Raw genomic sequence first — 21,806 nt, 5'->3', positions numbered from 1 at the left:
ATGTGAGTTTGATTTTCTAGTCAGTTCGGATGGGAGTTGCTTAAGATTGCCCCAGGGGTGCACGAAGTTTATGTGCCGCGTTCACAAATCTGTATTTTCCACGGGAGCTTTGTGTGCGTGCCTGCTTGTGTTCCAGAAATTGGCTTGTTAGCCGCTGCCTTAGCACACAGCCAGCTGCTTGAAGGAAACACCTTTTTTCCTTGCGTGAGCCGTGCCCGGAGCGGGCAGCAGAAGGCTGCTGCAGGCTGCTGCCGTGGGGCTGAGCGGGGTGTCCAGGGGCAGTAGCACAGCCCGGCTGCTGCTGGTGCGGAGCGCGGAGCTGGGCCGGGGGCTGCTCGGTGTGCAGTGGGCGCTGCTGGGGCACGGCTGGCACTGCCGCATGTCACCCGGTGTGACATGAGTGTGTGTCAGTGTGTGTGACCTGTGTGTGTGTGACCTGTCTCTGTGTGTGTGTGTGTGACCTGTCTGTGTGTGTGTGTGTGTGTGACCTGTCTGTGTGTGTGTGACTTGTGTGTATGTCAGTGTGTGTGACCTGTGTGTGTGTGTGACCTGTGTGTGTGTGTGTGTGTGTGTGTGACCTGTCTCTGTGTGTGTGTGTGTGTGTGACCTGTCTGTGTGTGTGTGACTTGTGTGTATGTCAGTGTGTGTGTCCTCTGTGTGTGTGTGTGACCTCTGTGTGTGTGTGTGTGTGTGACCTGTGTGTGTGTGTGTGTGTGTGACCTCTGTGTGTGTGTGTGTGTGTGACCTGTGTGTGTGTGTGTGACCTCTGTGTGTGTGTGTGTGACCTGTGTGTGTGTGTGTGTGTGTGTGTGTGACCTGTGTGTGTGTGTGTGACCTCTGTGTGTGTGTGTGTGACCTGTGTGTGTGTGTGTGAGTGTGTGTGTGTGTGTGACTTGTGTGTATGTCAGTGTGTGTCCTCTGTGTGTGTGTGTGACCTCTGTGTGTGTGTGACCTGTGTGTGTGTGTGTGTGTGTGACCTGTGTGTGTGTGTGTGTGACCTGTGTGTGTGTGTGTGACCTCTGTGTGTGTGTGTGTGACCTGTGTGTGTGTGTGTGAGTGTGTGTGTGTGTGTGACTTGTATGTATGTCAGTGTGTGTCCTCTGTGTGTGTGTGTGTGACCTGTGTGTGTGTGTGACCTGTGTGTGTGTGTGTGAGTGTGTGTGTGTGACTTGTGTGTCTGTGTGTGTGTCCTGTGTGTGTGACCTGTGTGTGTGTGTGTGACCTGTGTGTGTGTGTGACCTGTGTGTGTGTGTGTGAGTGTGTGTGTGTGTGACTTGTGTGTCTGTGTGTGTGACCTGTGTGTGTGACCTGTGTGTGTGTGTGTGACCTGTGTGTGTGTGTGACCTGTGTGTGTGTGTGTGAGTGTGTGTGTGTGTGACTTGTGTGTCTGTGTGTGTGTCCTGTGTGTGTGACCTGTGTGTGTGTGTGACCTGTGTGTGTGTGTGTGAGTGTGTGTGTGTGACCTGTGTGTGTGTGTGACCTGTGTGTGTGTGTGTGCCCTGTGTGTGACTGTGCTGTGTGTGTTACCTGTTTTTGCCCTGTGCGCTGTGCCCTGTGTGTGACTGTGTCGTGTGCCCTGCGCTCTGTGCCCTGTGCTGTGTGTGTTACCTGTTTTTTGCCCTCTGCCCTGTGTGTGACTGTGCTGTGTGTGTTACCTGTTTTTGCCCTGTGCCCTGTGTGTGACTGTGCTGTGTGTGTTACCTGTTTTTGCCCTGTGCCCTGTGTGTGCCCTGTGCTGTGTGTGTTACCTGTTTTTGCCCTGTGCCCTGTGCCCTGTGTGTGACTGTGCTGTCCCCGCAGCTCCCTCCAGCACGCTGGTGAAGGACGAGTACGTGCACGACTACGAGGGGCAGCCGTCGCTGTCGTCGGCCGAGGGCCACTCGGTGCAGACCATCCAGCACCCGCCCAGCAACCGGGCGTCCTCGGAGCCCTACAGCGCCCCGGCCATGCTGGCCCCCGCCGAGGCCAGCACCACCAGCACCACCAACTTCCCCAACATTCCCGTGGCCTCCACAAGTAAGGAAGGTCATGGGGCTGCCGCGGGCTGAGCGGGGCGCGGTGCCGGCTCCGCGGAGCCCCGCGCCGGGGCTGTGCTGGCTGAGCCCCGGGCGCCGCCGTGCTCCGGGGCCGCCTCTTGAGCCTCAGCGCCGGGGGCTGGTTGGAGGGCTGTGCCTGCTGAGCTTCCCGCTCCACCGAGGGTGGCACCGCACCCGCCCCGGTCTGCGTGTGCCGATGGTTCGGCGCCACAGCGTCGCAGCAGCTGACCCCCGAGAGAGCCGGTGTGGCTATCGAGCGCTGCCGCAGGAATCAAAGAGTTTTATTGTTTTGTTGCAACAGCAGGCAGAGCCACAAATGCATATGCTGTAAGGTGGCAGGACCGAGAGATCTCTGGGCAGCTCTTGAGTGCTCTGGTATTAGCCCCATCATTTTTATAATGGTTCGCTGTGCTGCCAGAACGACAGCCCCGGTCAATATTTCCGTAAGCGTGTTGGAGTGCTGCCTCAAAGGTTTTGATGCTTTTCCGTGTGTCTGGTGCAAGTGGAAGAGTTTGGTGTCCCAGCACCAGAGCCGCCCTTGAGTCCAGCAGGACAGCGGGGCACTCGGAGCATCCTGAGTTTGGAGAGGTTTCACACAAAAGAGGTGTGAGCATGGCTGGTTTCACGACCAGACTTGAACTGTGGTGACACGGTGTTTTGGTAATGCTCGTTAATTTTAGCTGATGAAATTTTGGCTAAAAGTACTGATGTTTGTAACATCACCGTGTCTTTCAGAGATAAAAAGGGTATGGGTAGTTAATTGTGCTGCCTTTGCACCACAGTTTATAGTCAGTAACCTTTTATCATCAGTGCCATAATTGTTGGAGGCAAGTGGACGTGGAAAAAAAAAGAAAAAGCTAATTTTTATGTTTCACTGCAAGTTCTCAATGTGTTAAATTGTGCTAGCCACACCAGTTTGAGAGTGCAAGTGTAATAGTGAAAGCGTTGGTAAGTTTAGTGTTAATGGCTGAACTGAAGGCTTTTGCAGTCAAATACCGTTAGCCTGTTCTGAAATATCTGTAGTTTTAATCTTAGATAATTCTTGAAACACTTACTTGGGAGGAGGAGAAAAAAAGCGCAGGAGCTTTCTGAGTCCAGTGTTGTGTGCAGCTTTATCCAAGCAATGTTTATCAAAATGAAACACTGCCCAGAGCGTTTTGGAGGGACATGAAACGAGTGAGTGTCCTCCTTAGGAACAGTAGTTAACACATGGTGAAAACAAGCGGCTCACTGGACCTGCTGCTGGCCTCCTTGGATTCACACTAAACCTCCCCCAGCCCCGTTACCCAGGAAAAGTTGTGACGCCTCCCCTTCCCTTTCACGCTGAAAAATGAGATTGACCGGGACAGAGATGTGGGTGATAAACAGAGTTCTTTGCACACTCCTGCTCCTGGAACGTTAAGGGTGTCAGAGTCAGAATTACCTGATGCTGAGCGTTTTGCCTCAAGTTTCCTGGCGGGTGGAAAAAAAAAAAAAAAGTTCTGAAACCAAGGCTGTGGGAACTGTGTATTGCAGCGCCCTTAGCGGGGTGTGTTTTCCTACCCAGTAGTGCTGAGCTCTTCTTAATCAACATTTTGGAACGTTCATGAATAGGTAGTGTGTTCTTTTACCAGGTCAACCTCCCAGTATATTGACAGGTAGCCATAGTGATGGACTCTTACAGATTGCTTCAGGGCCCCAGCCAGGCGCTCAGCAGATTGGGTTCACAGCCCAGCCAGCCACTTACCACCACAGTGAGTATTCGTTCACACCTGCGCCTCTCAGCTTCCTCAGCCCGGTTTCCAAATGCCCAGGAGCAGTAGAGGACTTAGCAGGGAGACGCGGGAGGCTCCCTCAGACGCCGAGGTGGGTTTGTCTTTGCAGACAGTACCACCAGCTGGACGGGGAGCCGGACGGCCGCCTACACGCCCAGCATCCCGCACCACCAGAACGGCCACCTGCAGCACCACCCGCCCATGCACCCCGGACACTACTGTAAGCAGCCCGGCCCTCGGCGTGCTCCTGCCCTCCTCTCGGGGATGTACTTACCACACCCTGCTGCCCTCCGCATTCCTGTGTCAGCTGCGAGCTGCCATACGGCCTCGCCTCTGCCTGTGCTCTGCTGCCACAGCACCCTCACTCTGCCTGTGAGCCCCTCACACACCCTCACTCTGCCTGTGAGCCCCTCATTCCTGCCTGTGAACCCCTCACAGCACCCTCACTTCTGCCTGTGAGCCCCTCACACACCCTCACTCTGCCTGTGAACCCCTCATTCCTGCCTGTGAACCCCTCACAGCACCCTCACTCTGCCTGTGAACCCCTCACACACCCTCACTCTGCCTGTGAGCCCCTCACACACCCTCACTCTGCCTGTGAGCCCCTCACACACCCTCACTCTGCCTGTGAGCCCCTCACACACCCTCACTCTGCCTGTGAACCCCTCACACACCCTCACTCTGCCTGTGAGCCCCTCACACACCCTCACTCTGCCTGTGAGCCCCTCACACACCCTCACTCTGCCTGTGACCCCTCACTCTGCCTGTAAGCCCCTCACCCTTCCTGTGAGCCCCCCACTCTACCTGTGACCCCCCACTCTACCTGTGAGCCCCCCACCCTGCCTGTGAGCCCCTCACTCTGCCTGTGAGCCCCTCACCCTTCCTGTGAGCCCCCCACCCTGCCTGTGAGCCCCCCACCCTGCCTGTGAGCCCCCCACCCTGCCTGTGAGCCTCTCACTGTGCCTGTGAGCCCCTCACTCTGCCTGTGAGCCCCCCACCCTGCCTGTGAGCCCCCCACCCTGCCTGTGAGCCTCTCACTGTGCCTGTGAGCCCCTCACTCTGCCTGTGAGCCCCTCACTCTGCCTGTGAGCCCCTCACTGTGCCTGTGACCCCTCACTCTGCCTGTGACCCCTCACTCTGCCTGTGAGCCCCTCACCCTTCCTGTGAGCCCCCCACCCTGCCTGTGAGCCCCCCACCCTGCCTGTGAGCCCCTCACTGTGCCTGTGAGCCCCTCACCCTTCCTGTGAACCCCTCACTCTGCCTGTGAGCCCCTCACTCTGCCTGTGAACCCCTCACTCTGCCTGTGAGCCCCTCACTGTGCCTGTGAGCCCCTCACTCTGCCTGTGAGCCCCTCACTGTGCCTGTGAACCCCTCACTCTGCCTGTGAGCCCCCCACCCTTCCTGTGAGCCCCTCATTCTGCCTGTGAGCCCCTCATTCTGCCTGTGAGCCCCTCACTCTGCCTGTGAGCCCCTCACTCTGCCTGTGAGCCCCTCACTGTGCCTGTGAACCCCTCACTCTGCCTGTGAGCCCTCACCTCCGCGCTGGGCACCCGAGGCGTTTCCCCTGCACAAAAGAAAGCTGGTTCACGGTGCGGCCTTTGGGTGGTTTTTTTTTTCTTTCGAAACTTGGAAATTCTTGCCTGTTCCTGGTTTTTTAGAGGTTTTGAAGTCACGCTGAGCTTTAAAAGCTGCCAGTTTTAAAGAGCTTAGGGAAACCTTGCACGGTCAGTTCATGAGTGCGTCGGCGCACAGACTTGAAAATATTCTTCACATATGAAATAGGACAAGAAACTGTTATTTTCAGGGACAGGAGATGGAATGGGGGGGAAAAAAGTGATCAAGCTTCTGTTGTAGGGGTCTAGCACAGGAAATGCAGTATGGGGCTTTAGTAGATTAAAAAACTCCCGCACAAATGAAAGATTTCTAAATTTTGTAGCAAAAAGCTAGAACAGTTCTTCATTTTCTAATGCAGTTTTTATTATAATGCTCCCTAATATTAGAGCATGTAATATATATATATATTGCATATTAGAAGGTAGGACACATATTCTAGTATAGATCACCCGTATGCAGCAGGTGTTGTTAGTGGAGGGGAGAATATACAGTAAATTAACCTTAGAATGTCTTTTCAGCCTGTGTCTATCAATTAAACCGTGGCTTAGACACAGTTACCAAGATTAATTCCTTCATTCTGCGAGGATCCCACTTCATTCACCATGTCATTTGTCAGGAATAGCAGGATGCGAGAAGCACTAGCGGTGCTGTGGATAGGCTGTAAATGTTTTTCTCTCCAGAATTAGTATTTGTGAGTGGCTGGTGGTGCCACACTGAGCTTTTCTTGGCTGCTGCCGTTTCTCACTTGTCCCGCGTGTTGCGGCGCCTCCCGAGGCCCTGCCTGCCCTGACATCTTGTTGCCAAAGCTGCTGTTACTTGTAATACCGTGTCTGAGTCTTTTCCTCCCTGTTCCCTGCTGCCTCCGGGACCCAGTTCCTAGAAGGCAGGGGATAGTCTGATTCCAAGATAGTGTGCAGTTCATTTTTCCTTAGAAAAGGTGCTCTCTGGGGCTTTTCTCCGTCTTGAGTGGCCGTTTCTCGTGATCAAGCCCACAGCATGTTCTGTGACTGATGAAGCTAGCGAGGGGGTGGTCTCATAGGAGGGCGATTCAGGGGAGAAAACCTTGGTTTTGCTCGTGTGAAACAAACTGCATGTTTTCTTTTCAAGGGCCAGTTCACAATGAACTCGCATTCCAGCCTCCTATATCCAATCATCCTGGTGAGTAAGGCCTGACGTGAGACGCCGTCTTGTGACGCCGTTTTTTGTACGCTGGCACTGTGGGGAGGAGGGCCCTTGTTGCCATAAATCCTGTTTTGAGCTGGGGTGTCTCCTTGGGCACAGGGACACTGTGCTGGGAGCTGTTTGGGTTTGGTTGAGGTGCCCAGCCGAGGCGTGCAGCCCTGAGAGCAGCCCAGGGCACGTCTGGGGCCGTGCCGAGCCCCTCCCGGGCCCACAGCCCAGCGGGCAGACGGACAGACGCGCCCCTGCAAGGGAAGGCGCTGTCCTCCCTGTGTTTTGGTGCTGCAGCTCCTCTCTGGACCTTTATGGAGGCTTCCCTGGAGTCTCCCTTGACACCGTGAGGTCCCTTCCTGCTGCAGAAGCTCTCTCTGTCGCAGGTGCAAGGTGATGTTCTGTGTTTAGTGACAGTGACGCTGTTCCCTGCAGAGGGGGAGCTGCGCAGGTGAAAAGCCAAAAAGTTAAACTTTGTTTTTGTCCAGTATGAAACATTAATACCTGCTGGGTGAACTTAACTGCAGCCAAATTGTGATTGGTGCTGTTCGGTATCTCTCTCACACTATTGATTTCATCCTGCTGAGTCCTCATTGCCCAGAGCAGCTGTGGCTGCCCCAGCCCGGCAGTGTCCAAGGAGCCTGGGACAGTGGAAGGTGGCCCTTCCCGTGGTGGGGTTTGGAATGAGATGAGCCCTAAGGACCCTCGTAACCCGAACCGCTCTGGGGTCCCGTGACTTGTTTGTGCTCCCCAGCGAGCAGGGCCCAGCTTGTTCCCCTCTCGTGGGAACGGACCCTTGCAGTCATCTGGGGTGCTGAGCTCCCCAGAACCCACCGTGACTGGAGCTTTGGGGTGTCCAAACATAGAAATGGTGGCACACAGCAGCCAGGAGGCGTGACAGGCAGCTGCTCGTGTGGCACAGAAATTACTGACGTTCATGTACAAAATCGCTCAGCCAGCCTCCACTGCTTGCTGGGCTGTTTGGGTTTCAGGGGGATGCCCAGGGAGTCAGGGTCTCCTCTCCTCACGGGGCAGATTGCTGCAGTAGCCATCCATCCTTCCTTTGTGGCCAGTTTTTCTTTTTCAAATGCATAGAAGAGGTTAGAAGGCAGCTCTTCGCTCTCAGAACGTGCCACTTCGTTCTGCTCCCCTCAGTTCATGCCCCCTTGTTCTGTCCTGTCCCTGCCCAGTGCGAGATCTTTGTTCTTCCCCCACGTCCTGCTTCCCAGCTCCAGGGAAGTTGGTGATCCCTTCCAGGTGAGGGCGGGTGGAGAGCCCTGCCTTAGCTCGGAAGGGATTCCCAGCTCCAGGGAAGTTGGTGATCCCTTCCAGGTGAGGGCGGGTGGAGAGCCCTGCCTTAGCTCGGAAGGGATTCCCAGCTCCAGGGAAGTTGGTGATCCCTTCCGAAGTGAGGGCGGGTGAAGAGCCCTGCCTTAGCTCGGAAGGGATCACCCTGACATCTGCAGCCACGCGTGAGTCAGAGCTGGTTTGTGGCAGCCCAGCCACGCCTGGGCACACGTGTGTTACTGCTGTGTGCTAGGCTGGCTTCTAGGGGTGCAGGTGGCTTGCCAAATCTGGCTGGAATGATAAACTACACACAAAACCTCTAAGAGCTGAGGTACAGCGGCCTCAGGCGCTGGTGTGTGCTGGGATAAAGACGAGCCACGGTTGCTGTAGCAGGTGTAAATTTTTCTCTGGGCCTTTGTGCCGCTGTGAGCGTGCCCTCTCCTCTGTGTGACAAACGCAGCTGCAGGACGGGTGGTCCGCAGCGGTGTCACGGCTCCCTCGTGCCTTTCGGCGGCTAATTGTGTCTGTTGTTCAGCTCCAGAGTACTGGTGCTCCATCGCCTACTTTGAGATGGACGTGCAGGTCGGGGAGACGTTCAAGGTCCCCTCCAGCTGCCCCATTGTCACCGTGGATGGGTACGTGGATCCCTCCGGAGGGGACCGCTTCTGCCTGGGCCAGCTGTCCAACGTGCACAGAACAGAAGCCATCGAGAGAGTGAGGTATTCTCCGGAATTCGGCGGCGCTCAGCGCGTGGGCTCCCTTTGGGAATGTCAGGCGGGGTTCTGTTTGAATTACCCCGGGGCGAGCCTTCCTGAGCTGCTGTGGTGGCTCAGAGCTGAGCTCTGCTGTAGCAGCTGCTTTTCCTTGCTCTCAGGGGCTGTGCCTCAGCAGTAAGGGTGCAGCTCCTGCCCTTGCGTGCGCAGCCCGGATATCATCCCCCAGCCATCACGGGGGTGTGGGAATGCCTGCAGCATACAGATTTGCCAGAGGAGCAGGGCAAGGCTGACACAGGGCTGCTGGGCTCTCATTCCTTCTGTGCCTGTGCTGGCCTTTGAAGTGGAAGCACACAGAGCTGAAGCAATCCTGCAGCTTTACTTTTTTTCTCCTCCTCTTTGGAAGGAGGCAGAAGAAAATGATGCCTTGTCTCCAGAAACGTCACACCGTGACAATCAAAGCATTAGGTGGCCAAACAAACAAGTAAAACGTGGCTTTGTGGGTGTTGCTGAGTGACTCTGTGAGACACAAAGTGCTCCTGGGGCTGGCAGACACGCCGTGTGCTGGTGTCCCAGCTCGGTGCTGCCAGCGGGCGTGGCGGTGGGTGACCAGGTGTCCCTGCACCCTGTGCTCCTGCACACCTGCACAGGCTGCTGTACCCTGTGCTCCCTCACACCTGCACAGGCTGCTGCAGGTGTCACTGCACCCTGTGCTCCTGCACACCTGCATGGGTGTCACTGAACCCTGTGCTCCCACACACCTGTACAGGCTGCTGCACCCTGTGCTCCCACACACCTGTACAGGCTGCTGCACCCTGTGCTCCCTCACACCTGCACAGGCTGCTGCACCCTGTGCTCCTGCACACCTGTACAGGCTGCTGCACCCTCTGCTCCCTCACACCTGTACAGGCTGCTGCACCCTCTGCTCCCGCACACCTGCACAGGCTGCTGCACCCTGTGCTCCCGCACACCTGCACAGGCTGCTGCACCCTGTGCTCCTGCACACCTGTACAGGCTGCTGCACCCTGTGCTCCTGCACACCTGCACAGGCTGCTGCACCCTGTGCTCCCGCACACCTGCACAGGCTGCTGCACCCTCTGCTCCCTCACACCTGTACAGGCTGCTGCACCCTGTGCTCCTGCACACCTGCACAGGCTGCTGCACCCTGTGCTCCTGCACACCTGCACAGGCTGCTGCAAGTGTCCCTGCACCCTGTGCTCCCTCACACCTGCACAGGCTCCTGCAGGTGTCCCTGCACCCTGTGCTCCCTCACACCTGCACAGGCCGCTGCAGGTGCGTGCTGTGCCCGCTGACGGCCCCGTTCCCTTGGTTCCCTTGCAGGTTGCACATAGGCAAGGGGGTGCAGCTGGAGTGCAAGGGCGAGGGCGACATGTGGGTGTGCTGCCTGAGCGACCACGCCGTGTTCGTGCAGAGCTACTACCTGGACAGGGAGGCGGGGCGCGCCCCGGGGGATGCTGTCCACAAGATCTACCCCAGCGCGTACATCAAGGTGGGTCGGCCGCCCGTGGCGTGTGCCAGAAGTGGCAGGGAGGCGCTGCAATAGAGCCAGCCTGGCTTTCGGAATCCCTAACGCCTTCCGCCTGTAACTCACCTCGAGGTGACTTCAGAAATCACTCTTAAACGGGAAGTGTCGGTCTGGGTGCTGTGAGAGTGAATTTTGTACTTCATCACAAGCAGCGCTGGTAGCGGTTCTTTGTATTTTTAGCCCTAACGGGTTTAAATGAACTGCAGCTAAAATTTTTAGCCTCGTGTTTCTTAGAAAAGAACATAATCTGTTTCTTTTCTCCAAAAAAAAAAAACCCAGAGTTGTGAAAGTAAATATAAATGCAGCAAGAATTTAGGGCGTGTGTCAAGTGTCACGAGCGTGAAGTGATCTGAAGGTCAGAGAAAGTTGCATGAAACAAATAATTTTGAGGAGGTTCTTACACAGACCTGCCTCTGACAGACTGTGAACTTACACAGACAAGCCACACTCATAAAAAAACCAATCTTGTGTTAACCTGCTTGAAGTGGTTTGGTTTTTTAACCATCAGTTTTGGAGGCAGCCGTGCAGTGAAGCTGAAAGAAACCCCACGAGCTCTCTGCATGAGCTTTCTAACATGAAAACAGAGCTATGTACGTGTGTTAGTGGCAAATAGCGGTCTCAAAGGTACAAAATGCCACCAGCCTGAAACGCGCAGCCTTGGACTGCCAGTTTTTGGTATTTCCCTCAGATAGACTATCACACTTCAGTGAGATAATGTGTCTTTTTAAATTTATGTGCCTATTTTTCTGGAAATCCTGGGGTTTAACAAAGCAGCAGGGATTTAATCTGCCTGTGGCACCCTTCAGACTGTGCTCTGCACAAGGTCCTGCTTTGGGCAGGTTTGGTCTTGCCAGCAGTGGTGGCACCACCAGAGGAGCCTCTGAGAACCGGCTCTGCTGGATCAGGAGTTAAACTGTTCGAAATCGGCGGGGTGGGGGAAGGTTTGCCTCTCCCAGGTGGGTGCCCAGGGAGAGCGAAGGTGCGGGCAGGTGTGAGCTCTGCGTGCTCCGTGTTCGCAGGTGTTCGACCTGCGCCAGTGCCACCGCCAGATGCAGCAGCAGGCGGCCACCGCCCGCGCCGCCGCCGCCGCCCAGGCCGCCGCCGTGGCCGGCAACATCCCCGGGCCGGGCTCCGTGGGAGGCATCGCCCCGGCCATCAGTGAGTACAGCACGGCCCACTGCCCAGCACAGTGACCACAGCTGGGGCACAGCAGGGCTGGCAGCCCTGGCACTGACCCCTGCCCAGCACAGTGACCCCGGTGTGGGGCCCTGGCACTGACCCCTGCCCAGCACAGTGACCCCGGTGTGGGGCCCCTGGCACTGACCCCTGCCCAGCACAGTGACCCCGGTGTGGGGCCCTGGCACTGACCCCTGCCCAGCACAGTGACCCCGGCGTGGGGCCCCTGGCACTGACCCCTGCCCAGCACAGTGACCCCGGCGTGGGGCCCTGGCACTGACCCCTGCCCAGCACAGTGACCCCGGTGTGGGGCCCTGGCACTGACCCCTGCCCAGCACAGTGACCCCGGCGTGGGGCCCTGGCACTGACCCCTGCCCAGCACAGTGACCCCGGCGTGGGGCCCTGGCACTGACCCCTGCCCAGCACAGTGACCCCAGCGTGGGGCCCCTGGCACTGACCCCTGCCCAGCACAGTGACCCCGGCGTGGGGCCCTGGCACTGACCCCTGCCCAGCACAGTGACCCCGGTGTGGGGCCCTGGCACTGACCCCTGCCCAGCACAGTGACCCCGGTGTGGGGCCCTGGCACTGACCCCTGCCCAGCACAGTGACCCCGGTGTGGGGCCCTGGCACTGACCCCTGCCCAGCACAGTGACCCCGGTGTGGGGCCCTGGCACTGACCCCTGCCCAGCACAGTGACCCCGGTGTGGGGCCCACAGCAGGGCTGGCAGCCCGGTCCTTGGCCCAGCCCCTGCCCCACACGCCCCGCAGTGCCCAGGCAGTGCTGCGTGTGGAAGTGGCTGCTCCTTGTCCCTGCAGCACCGCAGGAAACTTCTCTGTGCAAGGTCAAACAGCGTCACTGTGTCCTTTAAACAGAGCCATCCCTGGCTGCTCAGACCCCGGCTTGAAAAATGTGTTTGTGTTTGAGCTCATATAAACATCACTCCCGACAGCGGGTCACTGGCAGTGAGTCCTTGGCTAGGTGTAGGAGCACCTACAGTTAAGGCTCTTGAGGAAGGCTGAGGGTGGTTTTTTTCTCTCTCTTTTTTATTATTATTATTTTCCTGGGCTGGTGTTTTCTTAGTTCCCAAATTCTGGATTCTTGAAATTGTTCCAGAGTACTTTTAGAGGTGTAAGTGCTTACATGCCTCAGGCTGCTTTGTGCTTGCCCTGTGGCTCCTTTCAGCTGCCCTGCAAATTGTTGAAAGCATTTTGAGGAAAGTTTGTCACTTTTTTTGTCTTAGCCACACTTGTGATTTGAAATTTGCCAGCTGTATTTATCTTTCTGCTCTGTCAGCTGGGAGTGGTGTCATTTTCATCCAGCTTCCTGCAGGTGCCCAGTCTTGAGTTCTCACATTTGGCCAAGCTCAGAAATAGGCGTTTTGTGACTGGATTTCCTAAGTGCCGTTTGCGTACGTTGTGTCACGTAAAGCATTTGGGTTTCATCCCATCTGCTTTGGGCAGGGACAGGTGGGATATTGGGAACTGGGAATTGCTGGCTGGGAGGGTGGGCAGGCCCTGGCACAGGGTGCCCAGAGCAGCTGTGGCTGTCCCTGCATCCCTGGAAGTGTCCCAGGCCAGGCTGGACGGGGCTGGAGCAGGCTGGGACAGTGGGAGGTGTCCCTGCCATGGCCGGGCTCTGAGGTCCCTCTAGCCCAAAGTCATTCCGTGGTTCTGAGGGCAGAGGGTTTTGTGTCTCAGCACCTGCCTGGGGCTGCAGCACTCTGAGAAAGCTGAACTGTAGGAAATGCAAAGGAACGGGCGCATTCCGTGCAGCGGGGAAGTGGCAGCGAGGGCTGGCCTGGCTGGGTGAGACGGAGGTGTGCACAGGGCTGGAGCCAGGGAGCTGTGACGGGACACGTGTGACAGGACACGTGTGACAGGACAGGGAGCTGTGACGGGACAGGTGTGACAGCCAGGGAGCTGTGACAGGACAGGTGTGACAGCCAGGGAGCTGTGACAGGACAGGTGTGACAGGACAGGTGTGACAGGACAGGGAGGTATGACGGGACAGGTGTGACAGGACAGGTATGAAGGACAGGTGTGACAGGACAGGACAGGTGTGACAGGACAGGTGTGACAGGACAGGTGTGACAGAACAGGGAGGTATGACGGGACAGGTGTGACAGGACAGGACAGGTGTGACAGGACAGGTGTGACAGGACAGCTGTGACAGGACAGGTGTGACAGGCAGGGAGCTGTGACAGGACAGGTGTGAAGGACAGGTGTGAAGGACAGGACAGGTGTGACAGGACAGCTGTGACAGGCCAGCTGTGGCAGGACAGGTGTGACAGGCCAGCTGTGTCAGGACAGGTGTGAAGGCCAGCTGTGACAGGCCAGCTGTGACAGTCCAGCTGTGGCAGGACAGGTGTGAAGGCCAGCTGTGACAGGACAGGTGTGAAGGCCAGCTGTGGCAGGACAGGTGTGACAGGCCAGCTGTGACAGGACAGGTGTGAAGGCCAGCTGTGTCAGGACAGGTGTGAAGGCCAGCTGTGAAGGCCAGCTGTGACAGGACAGGTGTGAAGGCCAGCTGTGACAGGCCAGCTGTGAAGGCCAGCTGTGTCAGGACAGGTGTGAAGGCCAGCTGTGACAGTCCAGCTGTGTCAGGACAGGTGTGAAGGCCAGCTGTGACAGTCCAGCTGCGTCAGGACAGGTGTGAAGGCCAGCTGTGACAGTCCAGCTGTGTCAGGACAGGTGTGAAGGCCAGCTGTGACAGGCCAGCTGCGTCAGGCCAGGTGTGAAGGCCAGCACGCTGACCGGCCTCTCCCGGCAGGTCTGTCGGCCGCGGCCGGGATCGGCGTGGACGACCTGCGGCGCCTGTGCATCCTGCGGATGAGCTTCGTGAAGGGCTGGGGCCCCGACTACCCGCGGCAGAGCATCAAGGAGACGCCGTGCTGGATCGAGATCCACCTGCACCGCGCGCTGCAGCTGCTGGACGAGGTGCTGCACACCATGCCCATCGCCGACCCCCAGCCCCTGGACTGAGCCTGCCGCCGCCGCCGCGGCGCCGGGCCCCGCCGTCCTGAGGAGGCCGCCTTGTAAAATACGGTTCTGTTTATAACCCGAAGATATATTTTACTTTCCTTCTGCTTAACCTTCTAAAAACAGGTTTTAAAAATGTGTTTGCCGCCTTGCTCTTAGCAGAAAGCGTCCGAAACGCGCAGGATTTGGATTTCAGTTATTTCCAGAGTTCAGTAGTGATAATACAGGGCCTGAAGTGGAAGGTAAACGCTTTATAGAGACTTCACAGGATTGGGTTTGTTTCCTTTGAAATTCTCCTTCCCTATCGTGGCATCTTGGTGATCAGCCTCACGGGAGCCTTTTGTATGCAGAATATATATTATATATATATTTATATCTGAAAATTCCTTCTAGTAGTTAAAAAAAAAACATTTACCTTGTAGCGACTTTAAAGTTCCAGCTGATTTGTGATGTTCTGTTTAGGGAACAGTAGTTAACAGAAGAGTTCTTTATTTTGTTGTTGATCACGTTACGATTTTTCCAGGTTAAAGCCTAGCAGCTGCCAAAAAGTGAGGGGATGACACATACGTTGTTGGCATTGAGCAAAAAATTCTTTAGTTTAAAAAAAAAAAAAAAAAAAAAAAAGAAAGAAAAAGACATCCTACATTTTTATTTATGTAACCATGTGAGTTTTAAAACACTAAAGCAAAGGGATGCTTTCAGTGCTGGCACTCGGTTTAAGGTGAAACACCCGGCCTGCAACGTCGCCACTGAAATCGAGCCGTGAGTGCCTAACGGCAGGAACGTATTTTCATAATTACTACTGACTTCTATGGTTTTACTCAAAAAAAAAAAAAAAAAAAAAAAAAAAAACCCAAAAAAAAAACACCCTAGCATGTATCATGGGTAGGTTTGCATGACTCTTTTTACTCGCGTTATGTATGGTAATCCATCGGCATTTAGGACTGGGTTTTTGTATCTGTTCACCATTTCCACTCAGGGCAAGATGGCAAACCTGTTTTTATACCTCGTGGTTATTTTAGCCCTCTGCCATCGGTGACCACGTCAAGGGGCAGTGGCTCTGTACAGAGAACCCGCAGCGGAACGTGCTCACCCGCTGGCTGTAAGAGGCGCAGCGGCTCTGCCTTCTCTCTGCCTACAGCACCAATAAAAGGATGGAAACCCCTCTCACCAAGCTTAGTTTGCTTCTGATGTGCGACTGCACCCCGAGAGCGCTGCTCCGAGCCGCGGGTCCCTGCCTCAGCCAGGGCGGCAGCGGCCAGCAGTGCTGGGCTCCTGGCTGGGCTGAATCGCCGGGAAACGCGTCCGGCTGCTCCTGCTGCCGCTGCTCCTGGGGGAAGCCTCTCATGGGGATAGCAGCTCCTGGCAAACCAGAGAGATGGGGAGCAGGAGCTGCCTGTGCTCAGCTCAGGGCACAGAGAGAGGAGCAGGAGCTGCCTGTGCTCAGCTCAGGGCACAGAGAGAGGAGCAGGAGCTGCCTGTGCTCAGCTCATGGCACAGAGAGAGGAGCAGGAGCTGCCTGTGCTCAGCTCATGGCAAACAGAGAGAGGAGCAGGAGCTGCCTGTGCTCAGCTCAGGGCACAGAGAGAGGAGCAGGAGCTGCCTGTGCTCAGCTCAGGGCACAGAGAGAGGAGCAGGAGCTGCCTGTGCTCAGCTCAGGGCACAGAGAGAGGAGCAGGAGCTGCCTGTGCTCAGCTCATGGCACAGAGAGAGGAGCAGGAGCTGCCTGTGCTCAGCTCATGGCAAACAGAGAGAGGAGCAGGAGCTGCCTGTGCTCAGCTCAGGGCACAGAGAGAGGAGCAGGAGCTGCCTGTGCTCAGCTCAGGGCACAGAGAGAGGAGCAGGAGCTGCCTGTGCTCAGCTCATGGCAAACAGAGAGAGGAGCAGGAGCTGCCTGTGCTCAGCTCATGGCACAGAGAGAGGAGCAGGAGCTGCCTGTGCTCAGCTCATGGCACAGAGAGAGGAGCAGGAGCTGCCTGTGCTCAGCTCATGGCAAACCCCAGTGAGGAGCAGGAGCTGCCTGTGCTCAGCTCATGGCACAGAGAGAGGAGCAGGAGCTGCCTGTGCTCAGCTCAGGGCACAGAGAGAGGAGCAGGAGCTGCCTGTGCTCAGCTCATGGCAAACAGAGAGAGGAGCAGGAGCTGCCTGTGCTCAGCTCAGGGCACAGAGAGAGGAGCAGGAGCTGCCTGTGCTCAGCTCAGGGCACAGAGAGAGGAGCAGGAGCTGCCTGTGCTCAGCTCAGGGCACAGAGAGAGGAGCAGGAGCTGCCTGTGCTCAGCTCAGGGCAAACAGAGAGACGGAGAGCAGGAGCTGCCTGTGCTCAGCTCATGGCACAGAGAGAGGAGCAGGAGCTGCCTGTGCTCAGCTCATGGCAAACAGAGAGAGGAGCAGGAGCTGCCTGTGCTCAGCTCATGGCACAGAGAGAGAGGAGCAGGAGCTGCCTGTGCTCAGCTCATGGCAAACAGAGAGGAGCAGGAGCTGCCTGTGCTCAGCTCATGGCAAACAGAGAGGAGCAGGAGCTGCCTGTGCTCAGCTCAGGGCACAGAGAGAGGAGCAGGAGCTGCCTGTGCTCAGCTCATGGCAAACAGAGAGAGGAGCAGGAGCTGCCTGTGCTCAGCTCATGGCAAACAGAGAGAGGAGCAGGAGCTGTCTGTGCTCAGCTCATGGCAAACAGAGAGAGGAGCAGGAGCTGCCTGTGCTCAGCTCATGGCAAACAGAGAGGAGCAGGAGCTGCCTGTGCTCAGCTCATGGCACAGAGAGAGAGGAGCAGGAGCTGCCTGTGCTCAGCTCATGGCAAACAGAGAGGAGCAGGAGCTGCCTGTGCTCAGCTCATGGCAAACAGAGAGGAGCAGGAGCTGCCTGTGCTCAGCTCAGGGCACAGAGAGAGGAGCAGGAGCTGCCTGTGCTCAGCTCACAGCAAACAGAGAGAGGAGCAGGAGCTGCCTGTGCTCAGCTCAGGGCACAGAGAGAGGAGCAGGAGCTGCCTGTGCTCAGCTCAGGGCACAGAGAGAGGAGCAGGAGCTGCCTGTGCTCAGCTCACAGCAAACAGAGAGAGGAGCAGGAGCTGCCTGTGCTCAGCTCATGGCAAACCCCAGTGAGGAGCAGGAGCTGCCTGTGCTCAGCTCAGGGCACAGAGAGAGGAGCAGGAGCTGCCTGTGCTCAGCTCATGGCAAACAGAGAGAGGAGCAGGAGCTGCCTGTGCTCAGCTCAGGGCACAGAGAGAGAGGAGCAGGAGCTGCCTGTGCTCAGCTCATGGCAAACAGAGAGAGGAGCAGGAGCTGCCTGTGCTCAGCTCAGGGCACAGAGAGAGAGGAGCAGGAGCTGCCTGTGCTCAGCTCATGGCACAGAGAGAGGAGCAGGAGCTGCCTGTGCTCAGCTCATGGCAAACAGAGAGAGGAGCAGGAGCTGCCTGTGCTCAGCTCAGGGCACAGAGAGAGAGGAGCAGGAGCTGCCTGTGCTCAGCTCATGGCAAACAGAGAGAGGAGCAGGAGCTGCCTGTGCTCAGCTCATGGCAAACAGAGAGAGGAGCAGGAGCTGCCTGTGCTCAGCTCATGGCACAGAGAGAGGAGCAGGAGCTGCCTGTGCTCAGCTCATGGCACAGAGAGAGGAGCAGGAGCTGCCGGTGCTCAGCTCAGGGCACAGAGAGAGGAGCAGGAGCTGCCTGTGCTCAGCTCATGGCAAACAGAGAGAGGAGCAGGAGCTGCCTGTGCTCAGCTCAGGGCACAGAGAGAGGAGCAGGAGCTGCCTGTGCTCAGCTCATGGCACAGAGAGAGGAGCAGGAGCTGCCTGTGCTCAGCTCATGGCACAGAGAGAGGAGCAGGAGCTGCCTGTGCTCAGCTCATGGCACAGAGAGAGGAGCAGGAGCTGCCTGTGCTCAGCTCATGGCAAACAGAGAGAGGAGCAGGAGCTGCCTGTGCTCAGCTCATGGCACAGAGAGAGGAGCAGGAGCTGCCTGTGCTCAGCTCAGGGCACAGAGAGAGGAGCAGGAGCTGCCTGTGCTCAGCTCACGGCCCCTGCGGGGTCTTGCAGCGCTGGCGGCAGAGCCACAGCGCTCAGCAGCACAGAAATCCTGCAGGGATTGCTCAGGGCCCTTCTGCCAAGCCCCTCGCAGAGTTTCAGGGACCCAGGGGGCTCTGGCAGTGCTTCTTGGGCTGGAGTTCCTGCGGCGGCAGCCGGGAGCGCTGCAGGCACGGGAGACAGGGGTCGCTCCAGGCAAGCAATGGATCCGTTTTCCCCTATTTTCATTAATTTCTTTATTTTCCCTGTCGCTTCCCTCAGGCTGGCTTTTAATGAGATCACCTTTTGTCCCCTCTCAGGTGGCAGCCCCCGATGCTTGGGAAGAGCGGTGTTTGCCCTTCTCCCGGGTTTTGGCCCCAGAGCTGTTTGGCTTTGAGTGGCTGCCTGGCAGGAAACCTGCACCCCTCCCTGGCGCTGTGGCTGTGCCAAACGTGGGCAAAACAGGGAAAGGCTGGTTCAGCCTGCTGCTCTTCCTGCGTGCCTTACAGTCTGAAAGAATTCACTTGTTAAGGAGAGATGTTTTACAGGTGTTTTGCAGACCTCCACCTGCAAAATGCATGGATGGCCCGAAATGTTCAGAACAGAACAAAACAATATCTGATGATCTTATTACGGGAAATCGCTGTATTTACATCAGGAGAAGTCAGAGGCAGTAAAAGCTGAGAAGGCATTCATCCTCTCCACCAAGCAGCTCCCAAAAGGGTGCACTTGCAGCTGTTAAAAATGAGACAATCTTATTCCTAGTTTTTAATATGCCGTTAAATTAACTTTTGTACTTTCATGACAAGGCATGAAAGGCAGCACACAATGGGCTGGAACCCGCTCAGCAGCAGCAGACGCTGAGTTCTTGACAGGCTTGCATTAATGTCTGAGAGCTGAGAAAGAGCAGCAGCAGCTCCCTGACAGCTGAGATGGTCCCCGCGCACCCCGGGATGCCGAGGATGCCGAATTGTCTCCAGCCCTGAGTCGCTCACGTTCGGGTAACCCGGCAAGGATTTATTCAGCCTGTCCTGCTCGCCCTGCTGCTCCCGTGTCGGCCCTGCTCAGTCCTCAGCCCTTCCCGTGAGGGATTGCCCCTGCTCCTCACCGCGGAGCCCTTTGTGCTGGAGCTCTTTGTGCTCTCCCTTTGTGCTGCCAGCTGGGGTTAGCGCGGGGAGGTTGAACGGCTTTGTCCCGTCATTGTTAGTGTGGAGAGGGAGGGTGGGCATTCACACTTAAATCTGCCGCAGGTGCAGGGGAGGAAACCTTCCCACCGGCATGGTCGGGAAGGGCTGAACTCCAGCAGGAACCCCCTGGATGGAGACAAAACCATTCCTTCCATCCCTTCTGTGGGTGAGGACACCGTGCTGGGGCCTCGGGGAGCTGGGATGAACATTCCAGGGACAGCTCGGGCGAGTCCCCGGCTGCTCTGCGGTGACCGTGGTGTCCCCTGGAGCCTTGGCCTGGCCGTGAGACGCCCCCGCTGCCGTGGCAGCCCCGCAGCTCGGGAGGGCCACCTCCCTTCTGCCCGGGGGCTTCTGAAAGGCGCAGGGGCAGGGCGGCTCCTGCTGCCTCTCCCGCGCCGCTCACAGCCCGGGGACATCGCTGGTCTCCCCAGAGAAGGCGCCTCAGGAGGGGCTGTCTCAGTCCTGTGTCCCTGCCCGTCCTCCCAGGACGGGTCCTGATCCCGAATTTTCACACTTTTATAAGTTTTGGTCCGTTTCCACGTTGGGGTTCATTGCCCAATCCCAGCTCCAGGTGCTGCAGTCCCACCCTCCCAGTTTGCTCTCTCCTCCATTCCCTGCTGTTTGCACCGTCTGGGGCCGGAGCTGCAGCGGTGTCCTTGGTTCTGGGGCTGGAAAAGGATTGCTGTGTGTGCCTGGGCTGTGAGCAGAACTTCCTAACTCTTCGCACGGAGTCAGCGCAGTACAGAACCCGGAGAACGTGACGGCTGAAACTGGAGGTATCACCACGGGTGCGACGTGCTGGCCCACAGCTGCTCCCGTGGGGCTGCTGCGGTCCCCGAGGACACCTGTGCCGTGAAGGTGTCACCTGGTGAGAGCTGAGCGAGCGGAACCACCGCCGAGAGCGCCCCAGAGGCGGGGCTCTGCCGGCTGCTGCTGTGCCTTGGGAGCGACGCGTCGCTGCCGCGCTTGCGGGACTCGAACGCCGGCGCCAGCCGGTGCTTTCTCGCCCCAGTACATTTTTCTGTCTTTTTGGTGAGCACCCCAAAGCTGTGATTCAGCTGCATTGAGAGCTGTGGGGTACCCATGAACCCGAAACTCGCCCTGAGAGGGTTTTTCAGGCGTGGAAACCTAGATAAGCATTTCTTTTCTTCAGCCATTGCCTTTTGGTAAGCGGTCAACAGAATTCCCAGTAGTTCCTTTGTATGTTTTTCGTTAGGCATAGTTTGTGGATAATATACTGTAGCTAACTTTCCTGAAATTCTGTAACAGAGTATGTTTTTGATTAAAAAAGGTAAAGATTCGAGTCTCGGCTTGTTTGTTTCATTTAGCAAAGGGGTTTTACCCCATTTCTGGAGGGCACTGGGGCCGGGAGAGCTCGGGGCTGGGGCTGCACTTCCAGGGCTCAGTGCTCGGACCAGCACAGGCCCAAAGCCCAGCCCAGTGTCCAGAACGGGAGCTGGGGTGGCCAGAGTGCCCCTGCTCCGTGTCGGGGCTGTGACAGCACAGGGGCCACTGCTGGGGACATCACCACAGGCCCTGAGGTGCCACACTGAGAGCTGTGACCGTCCCATGTGGTGACATTCCCCCGGAACATCCTCCTGGCTCCGCATAAACATCAAATCCTCGAGTTCTCCCCGCAGGTTCCTGTTTGGTTTGCCCAGTCTCTCCGCCTGCTCCTCAACCGCCCCTTCTGGCTCCTGACCTCCCCGGAAGATCTTCCCCGCTGCAGTTCGGCCCCAGCCGTGCCCGCGCGGCTGCCGGCGTGGAATGACGCACGGCGCAGAGGCTTCGGCACGAGCACCCGCTCCGGCTGCCCGCCATCCTGCGGGTGGGGCGTGGGATTCCCGATTTTAGGTTGTTTTCCCCGTCTTTTCTTTCCTTGGCCTACACACGCGCACTTGCGAGACAAAGCGGTGTCTGGCGCTGCTGGCAGCAGGCACCGCGTGGGGAGAGGCTGCTTGGGCTTGGGGTGAGCACGGGGCAGGGTGAGCACAGGGATGGGAATGGGAATGGGAATGGGAATGGGAATGGGAATGGGTGAGCACAGGGATGGGAATGGGAATGGGAATGGGAATGGGAATGGGAATGGGAATGGGAATGGGAATGGGTGAGCACAGGGATGGGAATGGGAATGGGAATGGGAATGGGAATGGGAATGGGAATGGGTGAGCACAGGGATGGGAATGGGAATGGGAATGGGAATGGGAATGGGAATGGGTGAGCACAGGGATGGGAATGGGAATGGGAATGGGAATGGGAATGGGAATGGGAATGGGTGAGCACAGGGATGGGAATGGGAATGGGAATGGGAATGGGAATGGGTGAGCACAGGGATGGGGATGGGAATG

At 57.1% G+C, this 21,806-nt stretch overlaps 1 protein-coding gene across 3 annotated transcripts in view; it reads left to right on the top strand.

Moving 5' to 3' along the window:
* The window catches only part of SMAD4 (SMAD family member 4), a 28,831-nt gene extending 13,386 nt beyond the window's left edge, over window positions 1–15,445 (top strand). The window contains exons 5-12 of one of the 3 annotated variants that reach the window (XM_054002954.1): window positions 1,801–2,016; window positions 3,674–3,769; window positions 3,900–4,010; window positions 6,512–6,562; window positions 8,397–8,580; window positions 9,916–10,084; window positions 11,140–11,278; window positions 14,067–15,445. In XM_054002954.1, the coding sequence (XP_053858929.1) occupies window positions 1,801–2,016; window positions 3,674–3,769; window positions 3,900–4,010; window positions 6,512–6,562; window positions 8,397–8,580; window positions 9,916–10,084; window positions 11,140–11,278; window positions 14,067–14,278 (1,178 nt within the window). In that variant the 3' untranslated portion in view covers window positions 14,279–15,445. Of the gene's footprint in view, window positions 1–1,800; window positions 2,017–3,649; window positions 3,770–3,899; window positions 4,011–6,511; window positions 6,563–8,396; window positions 8,581–9,915; window positions 10,085–11,139; window positions 11,279–14,066 lie in introns of all 3 variants that reach the window. The other 2 variants (XM_054002953.1, XM_054002955.1) reach the window with 2 other exon arrangements.
* Window positions 15,446–21,806: the final 6,361 nt, after the last annotated feature.

Source organism: Vidua macroura, chromosome Z (assembly GCF_024509145.1).
Source record: "Vidua macroura isolate BioBank_ID:100142 chromosome Z, ASM2450914v1, whole genome shotgun sequence".
Taxonomy (NCBI): domain Eukaryota; kingdom Metazoa; phylum Chordata; class Aves; order Passeriformes; family Viduidae; genus Vidua; species Vidua macroura.
The sequence above is the reverse complement of the archived record's forward strand: the minus strand, read 5'-3'. Positions and strand labels throughout refer to the sequence as shown.